At 34.8% G+C, this 23,184-nt stretch overlaps 3 protein-coding genes across 4 annotated transcripts; 1 reads left to right on the top strand and 2 right to left on the bottom strand.

Annotated features, from left to right (window-relative positions):
• Window positions 1–1,378: 1,378 nt before the first annotated feature.
• Window positions 1,379–14,707, bottom strand: LOC127795180 (probable alpha-mannosidase At5g13980). The gene is made up of 30 exons (XM_052326691.1): window positions 14,170–14,707; window positions 13,989–14,072; window positions 13,631–13,719; window positions 13,132–13,306; window positions 12,814–12,933; window positions 12,599–12,682; window positions 12,439–12,510; window positions 11,890–12,003; window positions 11,307–11,407; window positions 11,123–11,216; window positions 10,846–11,013; window positions 10,663–10,752; window positions 9,775–9,840; window positions 9,638–9,694; window positions 8,125–8,344; window positions 7,856–7,995; window positions 7,401–7,475; window positions 7,158–7,217; window positions 7,006–7,077; window positions 6,455–6,502; window positions 6,202–6,321; window positions 5,988–6,053; window positions 3,561–3,673; window positions 3,335–3,419; window positions 3,037–3,147; window positions 2,862–2,957; window positions 2,689–2,736; window positions 2,067–2,135; window positions 1,742–1,976; window positions 1,379–1,643 (listed from the first exon to the last, which is right to left on the bottom strand). Exons 1-29 carry the CDS (start codon window positions 14,368–14,370, stop codon window positions 1,743–1,745), a joined length of 3,072 nt encoding a protein of 1,023 aa, XP_052182651.1. The 5' UTR covers window positions 14,371–14,707; the 3' UTR covers window positions 1,379–1,643; window position 1,742.
• Window positions 14,708–17,087: 2,380 nt separating this feature from the next.
• Window positions 17,088–22,984, top strand: LOC127796048 (magnesium protoporphyrin IX methyltransferase, chloroplastic). Of its 2 annotated transcripts, none has more exons than XM_052328100.1 (3): window positions 17,088–17,731; window positions 18,595–19,014; window positions 22,860–22,984. In XM_052328100.1, exons 1-2 carry the CDS (start codon window positions 17,150–17,152, stop codon window positions 19,000–19,002), a joined length of 990 nt encoding a protein of 329 aa, XP_052184060.1. In that variant the 5' UTR covers window positions 17,088–17,149; the 3' UTR covers window positions 19,003–19,014; window positions 22,860–22,984. The 2 variants fall into 2 exon arrangements, with proteins under 2 accessions (XP_052184060.1, XP_052184059.1); XM_052328099.1 differs by lacking the exon at window positions 22,860–22,984 and adding an exon at window positions 21,157–21,629 and having other exon boundaries at window positions 17,089–17,731.
• On the bottom strand, window positions 19,477–21,404 carry LOC127794270 (trihelix transcription factor ASR3-like). Its single transcript, XM_052325245.1, has 2 exons — window positions 20,690–21,404; window positions 19,477–19,760 (listed from the first exon to the last, which is right to left on the bottom strand). Exons 1-2 carry the CDS (start codon window positions 21,402–21,404, stop codon window positions 19,477–19,479), a joined length of 999 nt encoding a protein of 332 aa, XP_052181205.1.
• Window positions 22,985–23,184: the final 200 nt, after the last annotated feature.

The following is a 23,184-nucleotide window of genomic DNA, read 5'->3' as shown; positions in this document are numbered from 1 at the left end:
TACTAACTGATTAAAGTTAAATAAAATAAAATAGTAATAAATTAAAGAATTTTGTTTCGCATTTGATAAAAAAATATTAGCTAAAATTATAACAATTCCATATTTAATGTGTAAAAATATGAATGAAGTTATAACTATTACATATACTTAACATATAATATATAATTATTGACCTCTCAAGCCATTTAAAAAGAAATAAATGATATTTTACCTGTTTTAATATTCCCTGGGGCCACTCCAACAATTAGCTTGGGAGAGAAAAATCTTCCTCAAACCAATATGTATTCTCACCTTTTAATTTATTTCTAAAATTTAAAAAATGAAATAATACAAAAAAAAACATTTTGACAAATGTTAAAATTTAAAAAATTCAGAAATAAAAATAAAAACTAATATTATTGAAGCACCAAACGATGTCGTGTGACTTAGCGAATAGGATGGTCACACGTGGCAACCATCCGCTTTGTCCTTGAGACGCCGATTGCTTTTCTGCATGATTGCTTTTCTGCTTGGTTGTTTTCTATTGGAATAATCGATCGTGTTGCACAATCTAATCTCAACCGCTCTTCCAAATTTTATGAGGTTCCATCCCAGCTATCCAAAATCACTATTAAGCTCTTTTGTCGGGATATGAACGGTTAAATGAAAAAAAAGAAAAGAAAGAGGGAGGAATGGTAAATCATCATCTTTGGGCTAGGGTTTCAGGGGTTTTTCTTTCTCATGTTCTATATAGTTTTTTTTTGTATTCTCTAATTCTATAGGATCAATCTCTAATATGTATTTATGATTATTGAAACACTTTGATAAAAAAACTATTGATGCATAAAGAGTATTCGTGAGTGTTTTGAGAGTGTAATTTCTGTTCTTCATTATAGTACTGCAAGCTATTCTTATTAGAGTTCAACGTAGACGTAACCCTATTTTGGACTGAACCACATAAAAAAAAAAATTCTTGCCTCCCTTTTACATCCATTTTTGTTTCTAGTTTCATATTTTCTGTGTGTATGTTTGTGCAAGTTTCCAGCCATAAAGGTAAGTATTTTGTGATTGAACTCATTCTATTTTATTCTAGAGTTTTTGTTGTTCTGCAACAAAACAAGACTCACAACAAAAACATGGTCGTTAAGGAGTAAATTTATATTTAGATAAAAATAAAATAGAATAGTTAAGATAAAATAAAATTATATATATATAAAATTATTTAAAACTATGAATAGTTAAGATGATATCATATATTGTATCATCTTAAAATGGAGAATTTTTTCCTTCACATGTACTTGATGCGTTAAAAGAAATTTTTTCGTTCACCCCACTCCATTTGGGACAGGTGGATGGATTTGTTAGGTATGAGTGCCATCCCCAACTATATTGAAGCAACTAAACCTAAAAAGTAATGTGGACCATGAGATATTTAGTTTCTTTATCATTTACTCAAACATTATTCACTCAGTACTCAATTCTCAATACTGCTTTCCTTGTACAAAACAAAGAGAAGGCTTCAGGGATTACAGAACACCTGTAGAGTGGTTCACTTTCACAGCTTCAACAGAGGGCTTCTTAACCTGCAAAACCCAATTGCTTGTGCTGCTGCTGGGCAGTGGGCTGAACAAAGTTTATCAAACCCACTTGCTTCCTAACCTAACCTGATGCATAAATGGAAGAACATAACTACATCAAATTCATCCTTCCCAAGTTGTAAAGATTAGGGAAGCTGCCACACTCTTAATAAAATTTTACTTACCTCAGAGTATGAAGCTGTTTTCAATTAAAGTCGACAATTTTGCTAAGTCGACAATGAAGGTGCGGATTTCCATTGGTGCAAGTTCCACCACCTGCTTTACAGGATCAACAGGACCTCCTCTCAATACTTTGAATTCTTCATCCTGAGAGTCTTGTACTTCCCAAACCAATCTTTTCTTCAACATCTCTTCTTTTTCTTGATTGGCTGATAAACTCATTTCTGTAATTTTGGTTATCTGCAGAATGAGAAAGCAAAATAAAAATTCCCGTGTGATCAAAGAGTGTTTATAAGAGAGACTGATCAATTGCCATGCACAACTTTTTACCTTCTTATCATGAAACAATTTTTTCAAGTCCACGCTTGCCACAACTGAGAGATCTTTATCTTCTCCAATCTAGAATCAGATAAGCAACAAGGTTAGTTTTCGTATGTGCACAACACCTCTTGAGCAAAATATTGGTTTTATTATAGCAAGTTCTCAGGAAGGACCAAATCAATATGTACATTTTAATATCAATTACCAGGGTGAGACGGGGTTTCAATCTTGAGGGGTCCAAAATATTTTTTTGGAAAGCACCATACTATATGTGAAAAATACAAACGGGAATTATTTTACTTTACATTTTGTCAAATTTACGGGTCCATGGCCCTGCCCGTCTTGTACACATGGTTCCACCACTAATCATCATTATATTCAGAGTCAAAGGTAAGCCTTTGAAGTAGCGAGGATTGGCATTAACCTTCTGAAATGTGAAATGAATATTTGACTTCATGTGAAAAATATTACTACATATATAAATATAAGATCATGCAACCAACTAAGTTGTTGTTCAACTGTGGATTTTTTAAGCTGGAGTAGGAAACAAATAAAGACAACAGTCAAATTCTCTAATGAAACATTGAAGGCAGGAGGTTTTATATAATTTAAGTGAAAGAAATTAAAAGACCTCATATAAGTGTGCCAACCGAAGAAGCACTTTTCCATCTTCAAGCTCCTGCAGTATTCATAAAATAGGTGCAAGTTGGAAGGTTCCCAAAAATCTTACGGGCCATAACAGCTGCTCAAGAGAACAATCTAAAGAAGCAATCACATTTGCTATTTAAGAGCATGGGAAAATACCTGGAGGGTTAGTATTGCAATATTATCAGGCAGGCTGTAAGAGGGATCCATCCCTGAATAGATTGGCACTGGAAAATTTGTCCATTTGTCTCCATCCTACAAAAATATGAACCGTCAAGTCATGCTGGTAAAATATTTACAACAGAAGAAAACCAGTTCAAGGTTTCTCTGTCACCTGCTCAGTGAAGGCCAACAGAAATGGAGAATATATCTCCTGACCAAATGACCGACGCCACTTTGCACCTTCTCCAAGAGGATCAATTCTGAGATAGTACTTCCCTTGGATCTACGAGGAGTACATTAAGCAAATGACTTGAGATTACACACTTATTGAATAAGAAATTGTAAACAACAATAGCCAAGTAAAAAATCATGTACACTCAATTTGGCCAAAATAAAGTGTTGAGGGGGAGGGGAAGAAATAAAGAAAGAAAATAAAACTAAATCCAGCATTCTCAGTACAATGTGCTTACTGTTAACCCAAAGCACTTGTCACCAATGCAATCTGTTTCATTTAGTGCCTCAGCAACACCTCTACCATCATCATGAAGCAATCTCCTATTCAAGGAAAACCAAATTATCTATTGGAGAACTGATGTAATTAGGAGATATTAGTTATCAGATCTTCAAGTTACACGGAGAAAGTACTATTTTAGTGAATATTTGCAATAAACAAGCAACAGAAAGGGAAGAAGAAACCTGTGAAGCATCAATTCCAGTTGGCCGTCCACAATGCTGGATCCACCCACAGATCTGTCTACTAAGACGGAGACCTCTTTGCTGTCATCTTTCATGTAGATCCCAAGATTTATCTGAAGAATTAATTGAAGTAGACTGTAAGATGCCAGTGCCAAAAGTCTACTCAATTGCTTAAAAGAATTATAATTTGTGTAACAATGGATAATTCTCATCCAAATATACAATTGAATGGTACAAAAAAACTGGAAAAAAAAATCCAGAGTTGTGAAATAACATTTCCCCCCTCTCTTCAACAGCTACATAAGACTTGAGAGATCATAGTTAATGAAATAACTATAAAAGATTACCTAAATATCTGAAATTTGACAAAGCTTTTCAATATTAAATTTACACAATTAATTCAATCATTCAGATTGTAATCACAAACACTAAAAGGTATTAACCATGCTTAGAATCTAGAGTTTATTATCAAGGGCATAAGTAGGTATGCTCATGACAAATTAACCATATGAACAATGATAGTAGGGAATTAAGCTCCCTGGGTTACAAAACTCTGTTTCACTGTTACTATTTCAAAGACAAAAGTCAGAAGGAAAGGAATATTCTCTAGATGAATGTGGAGAAAAAGGCACATAAGCCCAGGCAAGAAAATTGACTAAACTGGAAGAGGAAGCATATAAAGAAGTAGAATATGAGACAAAGAAAGAAATGTCTACCAATAGGTGATGGTAAGGACACTGACTTCATTTTCAAAAGGTGTCACAGGAACTCCTTCATGGCCTAGAGGAGTAGATATTCAGTGTACACTAGGAGGCAGTAGACTCTCTCTTCGACTACAATAAACTCGAGGAATTCCCCCTCAAATTTCTAAAGTTCCTTCACTTGTAAAGGTGCATGGCATAAAGATGGACATCTAATTAAGGTTTGATATGTTGTTCTAACAAGAAGACAACTAACACGCCTATGAGGAGAGTGAGTAGAATGAAAGAAATTTGAAGCAAATGAGATAGAGGAATAAAAGATACTCAGTGGGAAACTCTGAGCCATGGCATGGGATAAATCCACACTTGTATTTTTACTAAACTTACATTTCAAATATTCAATTTTCACTCTACTTAACTTAAAACCTTTAAATTCTAAAATGTTTCTCCATATCTTGAGCTTAGTACTCGCGCCTTCTATTGTCTCATCCACCAACATAATGCCATCTGAAAATAGCATAGCCCATGACAACTCTGCCTAGATATGTTTAGTGAGTTCATCTATAATTACGACAAATAGGCAAGGCCTTAATCCAAATCCTTGATGTAATCTCATTGTAATTGGAAAAGCCTCAATATCCCCTTCATGTTCTGATTCATGTTTCTACTCCATGATAAATGTATTTCATAACCAATATATAACAATTCAGACTCCTTTCTTCTCTAAGACCCTCCCCTCCATAAGACTTCTCTACGAACTTAATCATAAGCTTTTTCTAGATCTACAAACACCATATGTAAATCATTTTGTTTATCTCTATACCTTTCCACATGTGCCTCAACAAATATAAAGCTCCCACAGTTGACCTACCAGGCATGAAACCAAATTGGATGGTCTTCCAACACCTTGGCCTCTCTTCTTAATCCTTCCTCATTCTCCTAAACAATATAAAAAATTAAAAAATTAAAAATGACAATTGTTACACCTATTTTTTCAAGGTGAATCCCTATAATGGTAGTCTATTAGACATGTTGGTGTATCATTCAGTCCAAGAAACCCAAAAGATAAACTGATCTTGGATATATTGCTTGGTCGAAAGAGCATAGAAAAAACTTTGGCAAGCTTTTCGGTGAAGCTCATGGAATTACATATTTAGTTGAGAAGTTCAATATTAATGGGTTTGTCCAAAAGGTAGGCTGTCTGCGTGAACAAAGATTCTCAAGGGCAACCCTGGCCAAAAAAGAAGGCTTTCACTTGCAATACTTGTACAACCACAAGGCACTTCTAAAGCAAGAAGAAATTATATTTGAATTCGAAAGTGTTCCCAAACAATTTTCACTCCATTTTGATAAATCTGTCTGTCAGTAGTACCAGACAGAACATATCAAGATGCTTCAATCAATTTCTGCAATGCCATATTCTCAAAGCACAACAGTCATCAAGGTTGATCATTTCTGCTCCAATTTTTTTTTTTTTGTCTTTTACAGGTCAAATAATCTCATCCCATATCAATATCTGAATTTTCTCAATTCAATTTTCAACATTAAAAAGAAAATCTTTCTAAGTATAAACCATATACTGATGAAACATCTAAATGATTCCACAGATTATAGAATGTAAATTCATAAACTGTACACTCGGAAAAGATATAAATGGTTCCACATGTGGCAGGATTTTAAATTATAAGCAATATACTAGGGAAACAAGATCTATATGGTTCCGTACAGGGTAGTAGTTTCCTGCAACAGGTTGGTTAACTTCAAGTTTCCAGTCAGCTCTATAATCTCGAATCTGCAAAATAAAAACAATTTCCTCTAGTTAGAAATTTGTCGGTGATGGAATTGCAAAGGAATTTAAAATTTGCACTAGCCAGGCAGTCAACTGAGCAATGAGGCACATGTCACATTGTTAATATTTGATGTGATAGTACACAACCTACCCTTTTAATGAAATCACGTCCATTAGAATCTGTATAAAATGTCTTATTGCTTTTCAATGTTGTTGAAACCTGGGTTACAATCTCTTTTCCAATTCCATCATCAACAGGTATGGGGCCAACCTGCAAATAAGAATATCTTAATGAAACCAGCTCCAGAGTGAAATTACTTTATCATTCATATGAAGTTTTCCCCTTGGACAACCATAAAGTACTCATGTGAACATAAAGATTACGGAAACAACAAACTACTTACAGTAAATTCAACTTCAGCATGCTCCTTTTCCTTGTACACTCTAGTGATCTGTTCATGCGAGCACACTAAATTACTGAGAAAACTGGGGACAAAATTTTTAGAAAACCACAGTGACTGATAAATCAAATATTTATATTTCTATCATTTATTGAGACTGTAAATCTACGATCTTAACCACATTTACAAAGTACCCTGGCATGACTTTCTAGCTAGGAAGAACCACCAAGATTCAGGGATGAATCAATAATGCCCTTCCATGTAATATTGTGTTTCCAGCAAGTATACTTCTGAAGCCACTGCCAGTAGATTAAGATATCAATTTTTGTAATAACTTTTATTAAAATGGTTTCAATGACATGAGCACCACAATTGAAGTGGTCACTTTATGACTGATTCAGCTACCTCATGAATTTTTTCAACATGTTAGAATTAAAAATGCTGACTCAAACCCACCTTAGAGTATGCACTCTGTTAACATATCCCAGACCCTACCATAATTTTTTGTTAAAAAGAGGGGGGGGGGGGGGGGGGGGGTTGAACAGGCTAATCACCTGATTTATCCATGAATTGATCCTCTGATGGACTTCATCATATATTGGTCCACGCAACACTGTAAAGGGAATCTGCAATTTCAAGACCAACTCCTTAGTTGATCATGGCCATCAGTTTCCATGATTTAAATGGTTTGAAAAATATTATATACCTGCCCTTTAGATGAAATGGGGACTGTATAATTTGGACGAAAGATATATGCTCCAGAGGCCTTCGAGGTCAACCAAAAAAGACTTGTTAAAGTTTCATATACTGGCTCAAAATGATATTGAAACATCATAATACTTCTTCCAATTTGTAACATAAAATTACAATACAATCATGTGATCAGGGAAACAATAATAACCAACGCAACTTGAAACCAAAAGAAAAGAGAAGGGAAAGTCAAACACACCTGAAAATACTCAGTATCCTGACTACCATCATATGCAGCATAATAGCTGTAGGATTGCTGTATAGATGCTTGGACCTTCAATGATTTATATCAATTCCCCATTAAAAACATATTTATTAAAAAAAGAAAACTAGCTCCAGATATTTGAAATGAAATAATAAAAAATATATCCATCCATCTCGACATAAAAAAAATGAGCAGGGCTAGGTGTATTGCTTGGTCAAGGCAAATGTGCCAAACAGAACTGTAACTGTCGCATGGCTGCCTTAAAATTTTAAGGAATGGCCTCATTTCGATTGAAAATCCAGTAAGTAGTTAATATTTGAGGCCAGGCCCATCTTAGGTTCAATTAGTTGTGACTCATTTAAGTATAAAAAGATCACGAATTGAATCATAAGGATGACTATTTAGCTGGAAAAAAAAAAAAAAAGAAAGTAAACATAAGGATGACTTACCAAGTGTTTTTTATTAATATATTCAGTAAGTTTCCCTTCATTGGTAGAATAAACAAGCTTCAGATTTCCAGGGCCTACTTCGATACTGTCACTTTGACTTCGCATGGACTCATAAGAGGCTTGTGCAGCTAAACTAGAAGCTGCATATTTAAAATGAAACATTTAAAAAAAAAACGAAGAAGTTTTTGTCGACCTAGCAAACAAACTAACTAAAGGATTTTCTCTACTTTGCACAAGTCCTTCAATGATAGAGCAATTAGGTGGTTAACCTGTCTGTTTAGCAGCTGAGATGACGTATGTGCTGAAACCAAGAGGTGGAACAGATGCTGTAAATGCAAGCCAATACCTGGGCTCGGTAGTTGGAGATTTACCCTCATATGCAGTAGCATACAAGTTTCTAATGCCTAGAGAAGTATTAGCAAGTGGTAGAAGTTGTGATTCAATTTCTTTTCCACTGGAATCCTGAACAGTGGCATTCCCATTGATGACCTGTTGCAAGTATATGAATTAGGATAAACATGTGAAAATAAGTTAAAAACAGATACAGACATGGGATATGAATAATACCAAAACAAAATGGTACGTGGCATGGCGAGGACACATCAGACAGCAAATTATAAACTTGGTAGGGTATACATTAAAACAATTTACACACCATGTACAGGAATCAATCATGAATAAAAAGTTGAAATATAATTTTAGAAAACTCTGTTAAAAAACAAGTTAAATTTGTGGAGTTCAAAACTCTTGAAAATTAAAAGGTCTAAAGGAAGAAAAGGTAATAGTAGTAAATCTATATTGTTTTCATTTTATATTACTTTCGACTTATTTTTTTGAACTTACAAGATGGTTCTAATTTATTTACGTGACAAATAAATAACATCTTGTGATGGATATCTGTATCCCCAAATGTCCATTAGGTATCCACTTATTGGGGAAATTAAAAGAAGAAAGAATAGGACTTTTTTAGATGAGTGTTTAACAGACTAACATACATTTGGAAGAGTTTGATGAGTGTTGGCATCAGATATGACCACCTACTATAGTCCATGCTTTTTTGGTCATAAGTTATTAAAATGGTCCTCCATCCACCCAACAAGAAAGAAGTGATGAATTAGGGTAATTTTCTATTTAACTCTACTGTTTATATACTTTAAAGGTACCCATGATGACATATGAACACTTTCCAAAACCACAACCAAAAGCCTGATAGTTGTACTTAGTAAAAATATGTACATACATACTTGATAATTTATGGATTTTTAGATTGACTGGAAACGTTAAATTATAGGCCAGGGCAGAAGACCTGTACCCAGACATTGCAGATAAGGATTTTATGCTTCAAAGCTATAGCTAGTAGCTTTGTTTCTAAAAGAATTGATGCAATATTCTCAGAATCAAACAGGATGCAACAGCCTTGCCCATTTATCCTGTATCAATATATTTAACCATATGGTTTTATTCAGGTCAAAAGGATATAGAGAGAAGAAATAATATGATTCCAATATCATAAAGCATGCATGTCCCGTCCCCCCACACAAATATATATATACATATATATATAAATTTCCTCATATTGTTGCTTTGCAGTAAGATGAATAGAGCCATATATTATTGTGTATATTAACATCCTGGACTAAAGCACAAAAGGCACACAAAAGGATCAACTGAACTAAAGCATCAAAGGCACGAACAGTACAGAGACTTTTATAGGACCTTTTCTCTGAGATAATATTATGAACTGATTGGAGTAATGACATGGAGCAAATAGATGGTACTCACAGGAATTCTTACAACATCATCTCTTTTCCACCCCAAGGAATTGTAGACAATGACAACCTGCAAAGGAGAAGGTAATACATCTGTAATACTTCTAGCAATTCTATTCTTGGATATAATCATTGCTAAACTGTGCTTACCAACTTTTTGCCAAGATTTAGATCAATTTCTGTTGCTGGACAATAACTTATGTTCAAAAGCGGACACTGGAATAAGAATGAAAAATAAATGCCATTTCAATACATCAATTTCTATTGCTGGACAATAACTTATGTTCAAAAGAGGACACCGGAATAAGAAATCAAAAATAAATGTCATTTCAACAAATCAACATTTCTCAACTGCTTCAGGATTAATAAATAAACACGCAACATAAGCCAAATAAGAGAACGAAAACAAATTTCAGTGGGAAAACAAATTACACAAGCAAGAATAAGTAAAACAAATTAATCCAATGGTAGATGCCTTTGCATTGTAATAAACTCACTGCACATGTATGCACGTTAATGTTATCCAGATATTGTATAACTAAAATGCTAAGGGGATAATGGATACAGAATAAGACAAATTGCATTGATATACCAAAATCCACTTTTAAATTCAACAAGGAAATTCATGTCTCACCATCAGAAGACAGTGTTCTAAGTTAGGTTGAAAACTCGCTTGTCATTAAAAAAAAAAAAAAAAGGGGGCAGTAGCAGCATTGCCTATGTGCCATCTAAAATTCTCGGGTTCTCCTGCCTCATAGAGATGAAAAGTATAGCTATTAAGTAGTTCGTTGGTGCATCTTGGCCAAAATAACGAGAAAATAAAACATAGAAAAATAAGTACTTCAACTACTAGAATGGTTGAGTTGAGTCAAGCAAACATCTATATTATCAATATGAAGCTAAGCTTGAGCTAGTGACATATTTTGACAGCAATTTCCTATAGGAACTTGAAAAATATGGATGGTTATGCAGGCTTATCTAAATATATATAAAAAAAAAAAAAGCAAACTATTGAAGCATAATGTCATTATTCTTTGCCTGCTCAAACTTGGTTGCTGCACTCCTGCATCCAGATTTTGATGTTGATTCTACCAAACAGGCAATTGAAGTGGCAACTAACTCCTCAGCCTGCAGAAGATAGGGTTCAGTGAAGGTCACAGCATAAAACAACCACAAAAGAAAGTGGATGATGAAGACAGGACTGGCAGTGCATGACTTCACCTCCTTGTAGCCTATTGACAGCCTTTTTGCATAATCATTAGCCACATGTTGCTTTTCAGTGCCACTGACTGCATCATGATGTTGAGCAATTGCTAAAGCATCAGCCAAACTGTCTGTAGTGGGCCTTGTTCTACTCCTACCAACAAAGAACTCCAATTGTCTTGCAGCCTATTACATATTAGAATCTAATAAGCATTACAATTTTAAATTCACCCAACAGCAGAAAAGATAAAACAACTAGCTAAACAATGAAAACTAAAGGAGGTATGCGGCCCACCAGATAGTAGCCGCTCATCATTCTCACATAGCGTTTCAGAGCAGGTCTGCTTGTAAAATATCCTGTCCAGTAAGCATTTATACGGTCTGCATATCTGATAAATGCATACACCAATACTTGATATATCAGGTGGGTAATATTTGGGGCACTTATTCAAATATAAAATTTCCATATTAAAACTCACGGGAAGAAGTCATCTGTCTTAAGCGGCCATGATTCATTTTCTCCATATTTTGCATCAGTGTAAATTGATGGGGTCGAATATAGTGCATTGACACGTCCATCCTACAAGAATGCATAAAGAAATGCCTAGATTGGGAGAAGTTCAGTATTTTTTTTTTTTTTTTTCAATAATGGATTGGCAAAAGTTCACTGTGAAATATGAAGTAAATGGAAGATAAAATTATATCATGAACAAGCTGTTTCCTTGTAAAATAAAGTAGCAATGATATGATAAGGAAACAGATATCAGCCACAATGCTCAAATTGTTCAGACTTGTAACATTCTGCCTTTATACACGCGTGTGGTCAAGTAGAGAGAAGAAAATATAACAACAGTATGTAGATATGATACACTTCTCTCCAGTTACTTGGTGTTGGTGTCAGGTAAAGCATTTTTTATGAACATTATCAGAAGAAGAAGATAAGAAAAAGAAAAGAAAACTGGACAGGAGACCGAATAGAAAAGATGATGCAGAACAACAACAAACATGAGACAATTCAGATAGAAAAAAGAAATTTTGACTTTGATTTAGAAGAAAACGAACTTGATTGACATAATGAATTAGCTTGTCCATATTCCTGAACCATGTTTCAGCATACTGATACTTGAAATCCGTGCCCATGGTCCACATTACGTGATTTGTCCGTGTTATGTTAGCCTGTGGAAGACAGAACATATAAAAAATTGCCTGTAAGCCTCGCATATCCAGATTTTCTCTACAGATAAATCTCCAAGCCAATCCAAGCTGGAAGAAGGTAGTATCTCTAAAACAATAACTAAATAATTGATAACACAGAGTGTGTTACATCCCCTAAAACTAATTCTTCAAACACATTCAAATTATCATCCGTCTAACTGCAAGAAAGATTTTCATTTTTGTACTAAACCAATGGAGTGGCTCGGACTCCATTTGTAATGAAAGAAGAAACTTTATCAGAAGGTTATCAATATGTCTAGTTTCAAACAGCTACTCAAACAGCTAAAGTTGCTCTCTTTCTCAGAGCTTGACAACAAGCACTCCAACAATAAGAGGAAGATGCAAAGGCTATCTTACGTAGTAAGTTACCACTTACCAAAACTACACCCAGCTTACCTGTGATAAAGCAGCAGCTACAAAAGCATTGACACGCTCGTGGACATTGTAATCAAACAGATCGATATCATCCTTCAATGCCAAAAAAAAAAAAAAGAAGGGATAAACATATGCACAAGTAAATACTCAAGAGCCTTTGATATTTATTCTCCATGTATACCTGGACAATAGGGGAATCATCATTAACTTCAAAATAAAAACCACTTGGAGGTTCATAATTCTCTGGGAATGCACCAGCAAAAATCTAGAGAAGTGATAACAGAGAATTCATTCCCAATGTTGACAAATACATAACCAGAAAATGACAATTTGTAAATGATAACATTCCATCAAAATATCTTTATCAAATGTATTGAAATATAATCAACCACTCACCTGCGCAGATGAACCAAGACTCTTGGAGCCACGCCAGACAACCTCCAGACTCTTCTCACTTTTTCGCTTAGCTCTGTCTTGGTAGTCAATACGCCCGAAGAAAAGAGAGTCAAATCCAACCTAATCAAACATGAAGTACGGAGTTCAATTAATTGGAAGCCCATGAAGTAAGAATAACTTGTGTGGATCAAATTAACTTATTCTTTTCCAGTTCATATAGAATAATTATATTCTTCGGCATCATAAAGTTTCGACTCAATTAGGAATTTGCAGCATAACCAACAGATTATGTGGACTAGTAATACCAAGAGGCCATACCTCTGCCCCCAAAAGGTAAGCCTGCACTGCAGAATGTCCAAAAGGATCAATTTGCCAGCCAATTCTCGGGGTCACATTGAACTCCTCTTTGATAAACCGATGCCCAAGTGTAGTCTGATCTATCATGTCGATGTAATGAGGAGCTGCCTCATCATGCATGCACATGCCCCCGTTTCTGCAGACCGTGTAGAAAAAGAAAAATGAAGCAATTCAAACTTCTACAGAACTAGCCACACCAGACCTTCCAGGCAAATATATATTAATCTGATTTCCCATTTTCACTAAGCAAAATTTACCCAATGCATATTAATATGATTTTGCATTTTCAATAAGCAAAACTTATCAACCAGTTAATTAAAAAAATAAAAAGTTTAGATTTTCCATTTTCAATAAGAAAAACTTATCAACTAGTTAATTATAAAATAAAAAGGCTATGGGAAATAACAAGGTTTCGGCAGTTATCAGAGAATATCAAATGGGTATCTGTGTTATTGAATACATGAGCTCTAATTGACCCGAGCTGATAAGCTGCTTGACTGTACTCTGCATTGCCTTACTCTGGCCCCTCCACCAACGCTGGAAAAAGGCCTGTATCACCAAATTAACATAAGCACTATGTCAAATCCATGTCCTATCTCTCTAAGTGCAGTTATCCATACATCAATGAAAAAGACATCCCCAATGAGCGTGGCTCCCCTGCCAAGTGTTGGGGGAGGGTTGTATTTGTACGTAACCTCCCTTTGCTTTTTGTCAAAGAGGTTGTTTCCACAACTTGAACCATTGAGCAATTTCACTGTTGCTAGAAGATTAGCCCTCTTATCTATACATCTATGAACAGAAAGAAAATAAATTCTCACCTGTTCAACGAAAATGAACTTCCTATTTTTATCGGCCAGCAACGATGGAATCAGCGAGTCCAGTACATTCTGAACACACGCCCCCTTCACCAGGAAAAATCAAACCCCGTCAAAGAGAGCTTTATTCAAATACCAGGCAGGTCAAGACTGAAAAAGAAAAGAGAAAGAAATAGAGAGATACCTGAATGGAGTTGTTGGAACCAACGTAGTACTGGTCGACAGTCTTCAACCATCCAACGTCGTCGTGCGAGTGAGGAACCAAGTGAACGTTGAGCTTCCCCGGCACAACGACGTGCGAAGTGTTGTACACCGTGAACTTCGATTCCGCGCACAGAGCGCTCGCCGCCGCAAACAAAATCAACAAACACGCTCGAATCGCCATAACTGGTCGGAACACTTCTCACATAACTAATTCGGATTGAACGAACGAATTGAATACGATCCGAATAAGCTGCTGACTAGAACAATTTATTAGGCGAGTACAAGAGAAGTCGCCGTTCGATCGAGATGCTTGCAATTGGGAGCAATTTAGGGTTAATTTAAGCCATTTTCGATCGAAGAACTCGAACTCTTGTCAGTGGATTGCGAAGGAGGCGTGGAAAGCGGCAATTGTTTGTCCTTACTGTACAGCGTAGATGAACTCCAACGCTTGTCTCGTGGCTCAAGCTCCCGGCTCCCGTTGCCAGTTTGCCTAAAAACCCCCGATCTTTGTGTATGAAACAAGCTTGCTGCTTGTTGACCGACCGTTGCATAAAAGTAAATAATTATTTTAAAAAATATTTAGCATTAGTTTTTATTTTATAATTTATTGCGCAAAATTAGTAATTTTTTATTTGAAATGTGTGGCAAACGCGGGAGGTTTATATTTAGGGTAGCAAAAGTTTAATTTACCTGCCTAATCAAATTGAATTAAATTTGTCAATTTGATTCGATTTTTTTCTTGCATTAATTTGTTTTAGTTAATTTTTTTAAAAAATTTAATTTTTTATTTTCACTTTCACTTCTTTATTATAAAAATTGAATTATCGAACTTTAAAATGATATTTTTTTATATTTATAAAATTATATATTTTTTCTATTTTGTGTACTTTCTATCGATTATTTAATTTTATTTTTTTTATTTTTTGTCTTTCTTCAATTTTATCAGTTTGATTCGATTATTCAGTTTAGGTTTAGTTAGTTTGGTTTTTTTAGATTAATCTATCAATTATATTTGATTTTGTTTATTGATTTAGTTTAATTAGTTAGTATCAAATCAATCATTTGCGCATCACTATTTATATTAAACATACATTTTATATGTTTATATTAAGTTAAATTTGTTTTAAGTATGGTTCTATAAAATTAATACAATTTTTAATATAAAGTGATTTTGATGGGAAATTTTTTTTCTCTTAATTGTTTATATTTATTACATTCCATGAAGTTTAGTGAGTCTGAGGGTCATGAACTATAACATTGCCTTTGATGATTATTGGGATTTCTCAAATTATCCTAAACAATCAACGTACTTAGTTAATTGAGTCCAAAGACAATGCATTGTATTATTTATTAGTTACATATTTTTTATAAATTGTAATATTTTTATTTTCACTTTAAATTTACAATAGTTTGAGTAATTAAAAAAAAATTATTGATAGTGATAACAATCGCAATGAGATATTAATAGAGAAGTCAACGACAAAGGAAATTAATGAAGAAAACAAAGACTATTGACAATGAACAAATTTGAAAATAATAGTGATTTATTAATGACAATAACATTAAAGAGTGTTTTGTTTAAAGGTTTATATTTTAATTATGAAAAATGATGAATGCTATTGATGGTTGGGCTTACTATTACTGTTTTATTTTTTTGTTTTATATTTTTTTCATAATCGCTCTCTCATCTTAGTCATTTTTCTTTTTTTTTCTCAAATAAAGGTGTGCGATCAATTATTTTACAAGCTAATTTACATTTTAACACCAACTAAACATGTTTTATGTAGGGTTATTTAATTACTTCAAATTGTCTCTAGATCAAATTTATAGTCGATAAAAATTTTAAATTAAGCATTAAATCATATAAGAGTAATATCAAACTAATTCAATTCGATTCTATTAAATTTATATGTATATACAACTTACATCTTATATGCAACAAATTATTTTTATGGCAATACAACAGCATGTATTGTTTGTATTGCTGCTACAAATACAACAACATGTATTGCAACAATATAATTATTAATTTTGCAGTAACAATACAACAACATTTAGAGTAATTGCAATATGTATTGTTGTATTGCTCAATAATATAATAATGCATATTATTATATTGTCGAGTAATATTACTTATATATTTATTTATTAATTCTTTAATATAAAATTAATTAGATGAAAGATTAAGGAGCTGTTCTATTCATGTTTTATTTTAAAAATTTGAATTCATTTTTAATTTTGAGTATTTAAATGTCTATTTTGATATTATTTAAAATCTATTATATTTATTTATAGTGTTTTTCGTGTTTTAAAATTTTTAAATGTGTCTGTTATGAAAATAATTAAAATGATTTTTTGTTGTTTTAATTTGTTTACAAAATTTGTCATTATTTACAAAAATATATTTTAAAAAATATGAAAGTAAAATGTTTTAACTGTTTTGAAAAATAAAAATAAAAAATAACTTAAAAATAATAAAGAGAATAAGGTCTATTTTTTTTAATTATTCAAACTAAAGAATGGACAGAATATTATGTTGTCTTGGACCGGACAAGACTTTTTGTTTAATTTTTTTAGCCTATATGAGATTTGAACACCCTTGGCTTCACAATTAAAATTGAAAAAAATAGATATATTATTAAAATGGTAAAAAATCATTTAAATTTGAGATTAGTTAAAAATGTAATATTTTTTGACAATTAATCATAAAAATAACTGGAAAAATGGTTCAAATCCCACGGATTACCGGATTAAGGTGAAATTTATCGTAAATTTGATAAAAAAATAAGAGAACATTCCAAATTTTAAAAGAAGAAATATTAATAAAAAAGGTGGGTCCCACGCAGAAGAGGGATGGGAAATCCTATCCTTATCCTCGACTATGTTATCAACTCCCCGCGTGACACTGCATCACTAAATTCTCGCCGGCCGGGGAGCCAGAGAGGGAGGGAGAGAGAGAGATGGCGTACTCGTCGGCCTTATCATCTGCAATCCGTTTCCACACCAGCTCTAGCCCAAACCCGAATCCTACCCCTAGATTATCTCCGAGACTCATTAAACCTAACCGCAAAACCCTCCCCTTACCGGCCGCCATTCCACCACTCTCCACGGCCACCGACGTCTCCGCCACATTCGACGGCGCAACACTGGCGGTCCTCGGCGGTGGCTCGGTCGCGGCCCTGGCCGCCGTTCTGTCCTTGGCCGACCCGGAGAAGCGCCGGCAGCTGCAGGCGGAGGAGGTCGGCGGCAGCGACAAGGAGGTTGTGAAGGAGTACTTCAATAACTCCGGCTACCAGAGGTGGAAGAAGATATATGGCGATACCGATGACGTCAACAAAGTGCAGCTGGACATACGGATTGGACACGCGAAGACTGTGGAAAATGCCATCTTGATGTTGACAGACGAAGGCCCGCTCCAGGGCGTGACTGTCTGTGACGCCGGCTGTGGCACCGGCAGCCTATCCATTCCGCTGGCCAAGAAAGGGGCTATTGTGTCGGCTAGTGACATATCGGCTGCCATGGTCGCCGAAGCCGAGAAACAGGCACGTATTCTTGTCGTCGTATTAACTGAATTATTGGTTTTCAACACGTTCTGTAATTTCCGAAATGCTACCCCGATGCTAGTTTTCTACTGCATATTACAGTATATGTTGTTGTACAGATAACTCATAAAATTCATGTTTTCTGGAGAGAGAGTCTATTAGATAGAAACTAATCTGTCTGTGAAGAGTGGATAAAGAGGGGGATAAGAGACCTAATTTTGTTAAGAGTTAAATAGACAATTATGATTCAGATGTTGATTGGTCACACCAATAATCTGTGAGATGGCGGAGACAGATTATTGTGGTTGTGTGTCATGCGTGTGCCCACAACTAGATAAATAGAATCCCCAAAGTGTGTGTACCTAGTTATTTTGGAGTAATCAAGATTGAGATGATTTACAGTTTTGTCCATGCAAAAACTAAAGTTAGTGGATTATATTATTGTTGTGGGGGTGATAGGCATAGGCACTGGACCACATTAAATTGTGTGTTCAATTTCGCTTGATTTTTGAGTGTGTGACATGTGGGATCCAATCATAACAAGGAATATCAGAGTTACCAAAACAGTGTGCTTGTATAAATTTTAGTTTCCAAAATGATTAGCTGTTTGGAGTTATTGCCGAAGTAGGATCGCAAGTGATTCCAGTTGAAATTAGCACAAACATCTCAAATTTTTTGTTACATTTCTGGATGCTCGTTCATTTATAAAGCAAAGAACTGATAACTGGTGCAAATCCTTGTTTAGTTATAGCTTAGGACTATGTTTAATGGCATCTCAGCTACTTATTATCAATTTCAACCTTCTGAATGCCTCGAGCTTTCATTATGATATACGAGCTGAGTTTGAATTGATTCTGATGCAGGCAAGAGAAGAGTTGTTAACAGGGAAAGATGAGAACTCACCTGCACCACTAATGCCAAAGTTTGAGGTGAAAGACTTAGAGAGCCTAGACGGGAAATATAACACAGTGGTTTGCCTGGATGTCTTAATCCATTACCCACAAAGTAAAGCTGATGCAATGATTGCTCATCTTGCTTCATTGGCTGAGAGGCGGTTAATTCTGAGCTTTGCCCCAAAGACATTTTACTACGATTTGTTGAAGAGAGTGGGAGAATTGTTCCCAGGGCCCTCAAAGGCAACAAGGGCATATCTACATGCAGAAGGAGATGTAGAGAGGGCATTGCACAAGGTTGGATGGAGGATAAGAAAGAGAGGCCTCATCACAACACAGTTTTATTTTTCAAGGTTAATTGAGGCTGTGCCTGCTTAACCTGGAAGGCTGGTAAGAGTTTTTCAGTGTACATCTTTTTGATTCGCTAAAATTAAGAAGTCCATAATCTTTTGTGAATCCCGAGTCTTCTTTTTGTGCATGTGTCTTTTGAATTATACCGTGTATATTAGATGATTGAGTTTAACTCTGATTACATATTATCAGAACTTTGTTGGAAATTTGTCCAAACATTTGCAGTAGTTAGTTAATCTTGTAGATCCATAACTGCAAATTTTTCACATGCGTGCATGGGTAAAGATTATTGCCTCATTCAGTTTTTCTAAATTATAAAAATGTTTGACCTAGAGGTTATGATATCATTCACTTTTTTAACTGATTTTTCTCCGAGACCCGGAGAAATGATTCCAGAATTCATTTTAAAGGAAACCTGAAAGCTGCATTGTCTGTTGTTAGGCTATGATGCAGGGAGCTTTATTGAGATCCTTAAGCATCCCCATCATATTTAGTCATAAGTCATAACTTATCAGCAATTTTTCCTAGGGCATCTACAATCTTACTTAGAGCAGCAACCAAGCTGTCATTTTGGTCCTTCCACTGCTCCCTTTCCAGTTGATAATTCATATTTTGTACTTCAAGTTGTACATTCAACATTCTACTGTTTTTCTCCAGAGCCCTGATTAATTGTCTCTCGAGGTTGGTGCCTTGACATCCATCCACAGATAGTTGCCGCTTTCTTCCCTTGTTAGACGTAAATCCCCTTTGAAAATTCAAGCCTTTCTGTTTTCCTCCTGTAATTTCTGATGGATATAAGCAAAAGAAAACTTGTTATTTGGAACTGTTAAAAAACTTGTGAAAGACTCGAATTATCGAGCTCTTAAATTTTAAAGAAGCATGACTATAATGTTTGCCAGAATTTACCATTAAAATACCATTACAATTGGAAATTGAATATTTCTTCACATGAATTAGGGCACGATACAGTTTAATTCAGAATGCTAAATGTAGGAAAGAGGGATTTCTTCTTGATCTTTATTCTTCCTCTAAACTGGTTTTTTTTCTTTTTTGTCTTATTTTGTTGTAACCTGGATTATGTTCCTTATTCCTTTTCTATTAGCCTGTAAAAAATCTACACGAGGAAGTTCCTTCCTTATCACCTACCAATTTAGACTATCCTTTTCTATTTCATGTTTGGAGGCAACTAATGTGTTTCTACTTTCTACATTCTCATGGCTTCATCAGACTGTCGTATTACATTGAAATATCACCATCTTGATTTTACAACTAATGGTGGAGTTAGTTTCCTTAATCTTCATAATATCAAAACGATACCTTTTCTAGAAACAATTGTAATGAATGTTAAGTGACTGTACCTTCGTTGCAGTTTGCTTGATGAAACTGTTGATATTGCATCCCTGGTCAGGGAAGGAAAACATTAGGATTTAAGTTAGCTAGCAGGAAAAGATGTAAAAATTATTGTCAGACAAAGCAGGCATAAAATGACTTAATTTCAAAGATTTTATTGGTCTACCATAATGTGCTGCTGGTAGACATCCATGGTGCACTTATAACTTACCGGAGAAAGGTCCTGAATGAGTTGATACAAAAAATTGAACGATTGGTAGCACATTCCTATCTCAGATAAATTTATTAGAACTGCAATTAAGACTGCAGAAAAGATAAGGAGAAATCTTTAGCTTCTATGGAGGAATTGACATTGATAGATTACCCGAAACATGCATTGGTTTAGGATCTGTCTTTGTAGGATTATCTTCAATTCTTGGTTCCTCCTCTATGCTTTTGCCATCCTTCTCTTGTGCCAACTGTTGAAAATCCGACAACAGACCGTTGTCAGCAGCAGCATGTCTGCTGCTATCAAATATTGCCTTGGCCTCCTCTTCCTCTTCAAGGACCGGTTTCAACCCACAGCAGTTCCTTGTATCTGCAATCAGGACCCCCTTTAAGGGATATGCAGTTGCAGCAAGTGATTTCCCGTCCAAAACATCATATACTTCCCTGTCAAAGAAGCCTGGCAGTTTATTCTCCCTCCTAGAATCATTCCTCATCATCCAGAATGAATCTGCAACTTCTTTTACTTGTGATTCCCATAATTTTATTTTCCGGAAATCACCGAGGATGTTACTCCATCTTTTCCTGCATTGGACTGGTTCCCTATTCACACCATGCTGTTTGCAGAATGAAGAGATAGAGTCCCACTTGGATTCGAGCTGGTATGATGCATAAACTGAAGTGGATCTCCGGCACTTCAGACCTCGGCTCTCTGCCATCTGCTTGCCTTCTATGAGGATAAGTGTTTCTTGTCTCGACCATCGAGGGTGCCTCAGCATTCTGTTTTTATCATCGGTACTCCCTTCTCCGGGTGCTTGCTGCCCTTCAACGCCATTAGTCGAAGAAGCATTGTTTTCGTGCTGTTCTGCCACCATTAGATAAACTTTTCTAGCAGATGGCTTGACGATTTGCGAACTACTGGTATTCCCTATTTATGTGTTGTATGCATGATTGGACCATTCCATCAATTGCATAATAGGGAAGCATAATAGCCGATCCTTTCCGGGGTCAATATGGCCTTATATTGTTAAGGACTAACTTATGTACCATATCAGTTATTCTCTCTTCTTTTGCTGAGTAAACTTCATAGTTATTGCCTATTTAACTGTCCAAACAAAGCATTAGTTTCTGTAATTTCTTTCGGAAAACAGGTTAAATTTGATGCAAAAAAAAGCAGGAACTTCAGTTTGTGAATGATACCAAAAGAAACCAAAACTTTTGCATGTATTTATGTAAGGCAATCAGGAAAAAAGTTGTCAAAATCTTCAATTCAATTCCACAATCTTGCAAAATATAGGAACAGGTTTGCTTACCCTACAAGCAGGAACAGCAAAAAGTATTAATTTAATTGTATGATCTCTTTGGACAGCCCTTCGAATGGGGGCAGATTGTGTTGATCATATCTTTAGACCTAAAATAACGTCTTGATGCACGAGATGCTCGTAGAGTTCTTTGATTTGCAATAATTGGAGAAGAATCGTATTTATTTATATGACCTAAAAGGCTACAGTCATTATATTGCAAGATATGAGTAATGAAATTTATGATTGAATCCTCTACGGAAAAAGGGTTTAGTATGAAGGAAGGCCCATTGATCCCTGCATCTTGATAATTTAATCCTCATGAATTAATAAAAAATAGTACATTTAAATCCTTTATTTTTATTTGAAATGATATAAATAACTTTCTGTTATTGAAAAGATTTTAAACAGGTGATGTGTCCTGCTTATGTTTAGAGGTTACCATAAATGCCCTTTTCTAAAAGTTAAAATTAAATTTTCATCAAAATCAAAAAGTTAATATGCAACCTTAAAATTGAGTTTTAACTTTTAAATGTTAAACTCTATAAGGTAAAAAATATCGAATTACATATTTTTATATTGTAAAATAAATTTAATTAAATTATTAAATATCAAAAATAAAAATATATAGATGGAATCATATATATATATATATATATAACCATGACATTTACCTTTGAAGAGAAAATCATAATCACTAATAAATAATGAGCATTGAGGAGATGGGAAATACCTAAGAATATAAATATGATATGAAAAAGGTATTTGTGAACATAAAATAAATAAATAAGTGATACTAAAAATATAAAAAATTCCCAAAATTTTTTTTGTAATTCTAATTTTAGAATTTGAAGCTAAATTCAAGTTTAATTCTTAAATTTTGTTTTTAATTTTAAATATATAAATCCAATAAAAATTTGGAATTTCATTTTAAAAAATTTATTACTATCCACGCGGGCTGCTAATGAGTAACAAAATACTGGCTAACACCCGGCTGCAAAGCCACTATCAATTGTGTTTACTGTTTAGTTAACGCTCTCGGAGGGCAATCTGTCCTGCTTCTTTTCCCGCGCATTCTTCGTCACTGTTCGAAAGAGAGTAGCCCTAGCGTCGGTGGTAGATGGAAGGAGGTGGAAACGTTGTGGATAGAGAGGAAGAGGAAGCAGCCACGGATCTCTTGAGAGATCGATTCCGACTCTCCATTCTCTCCATCGCCCAAGCTGAAGGTCCGATCTGATCTCCTTCGTATATCTCCATTCTTCTCCTGTAATTTCGCAATAATTCCTCTGTTATTTAACTTGCACTCTGTTAACCGAGTCCGTTTAATGTTTTCGAGCAGCAAAGCAGAACGACA

The sequence above is a fragment of the Diospyros lotus genome, chromosome 2 (assembly GCF_014633365.1).
Source record: "Diospyros lotus cultivar Yz01 chromosome 2, ASM1463336v1, whole genome shotgun sequence".
NCBI lineage: Eukaryota > Viridiplantae > Streptophyta > Magnoliopsida > Ericales > Ebenaceae > Diospyros > Diospyros lotus.
This window is presented reverse-complemented; position numbering and strand designations above follow the sequence as displayed.

Excerpts from the sequence above, each read along its gene's own strand:
- LOC127795180 (XM_052326691.1), bottom strand. The coding sequence starts at position 14,370 with ATGGCGATTCGAGCGTGTTTGTTGATTTTGTTTGCGGCGGCGAGCGCT. Across the intron at positions 6,054-6,201 it reads GACGTGATTTCATTAAAAGG|ATTCGAGATTATAGAGCTGA; the intron begins GTAGGTTGTGTA and ends TTTATTTTGCAG. Across the intron at positions 3,674-5,987 it reads TTGCAGGAAACTACTACCCT|ATAAATCTTGGGATCTACAT; the intron begins GTACGGAACCAT and ends TTAATTCTTCAG.
- LOC127796048 (XM_052328100.1), top strand. The coding sequence starts at position 17,150 with ATGGCGTACTCGTCGGCCTTATCATCTGCAATCCGTTTCCACACCAGC. Across the intron at positions 17,732-18,594 it reads TCGCCGAAGCCGAGAAACAG|GCAAGAGAAGAGTTGTTAAC; the intron begins GCACGTATTCTT and ends ATTCTGATGCAG.
- LOC127794270 (XM_052325245.1), bottom strand. The coding sequence starts at position 21,404 with ATGGTGGCAGAACAGCACGAAAACAATGCTTCTTCGACTAATGGCGTT. Across the intron at positions 19,761-20,689 it reads TAAACCAATGCATGTTTCGG|AAATTACAGGAGGAAAACAG; the intron begins GTAATCTATCAA and ends TATATCCATCAG.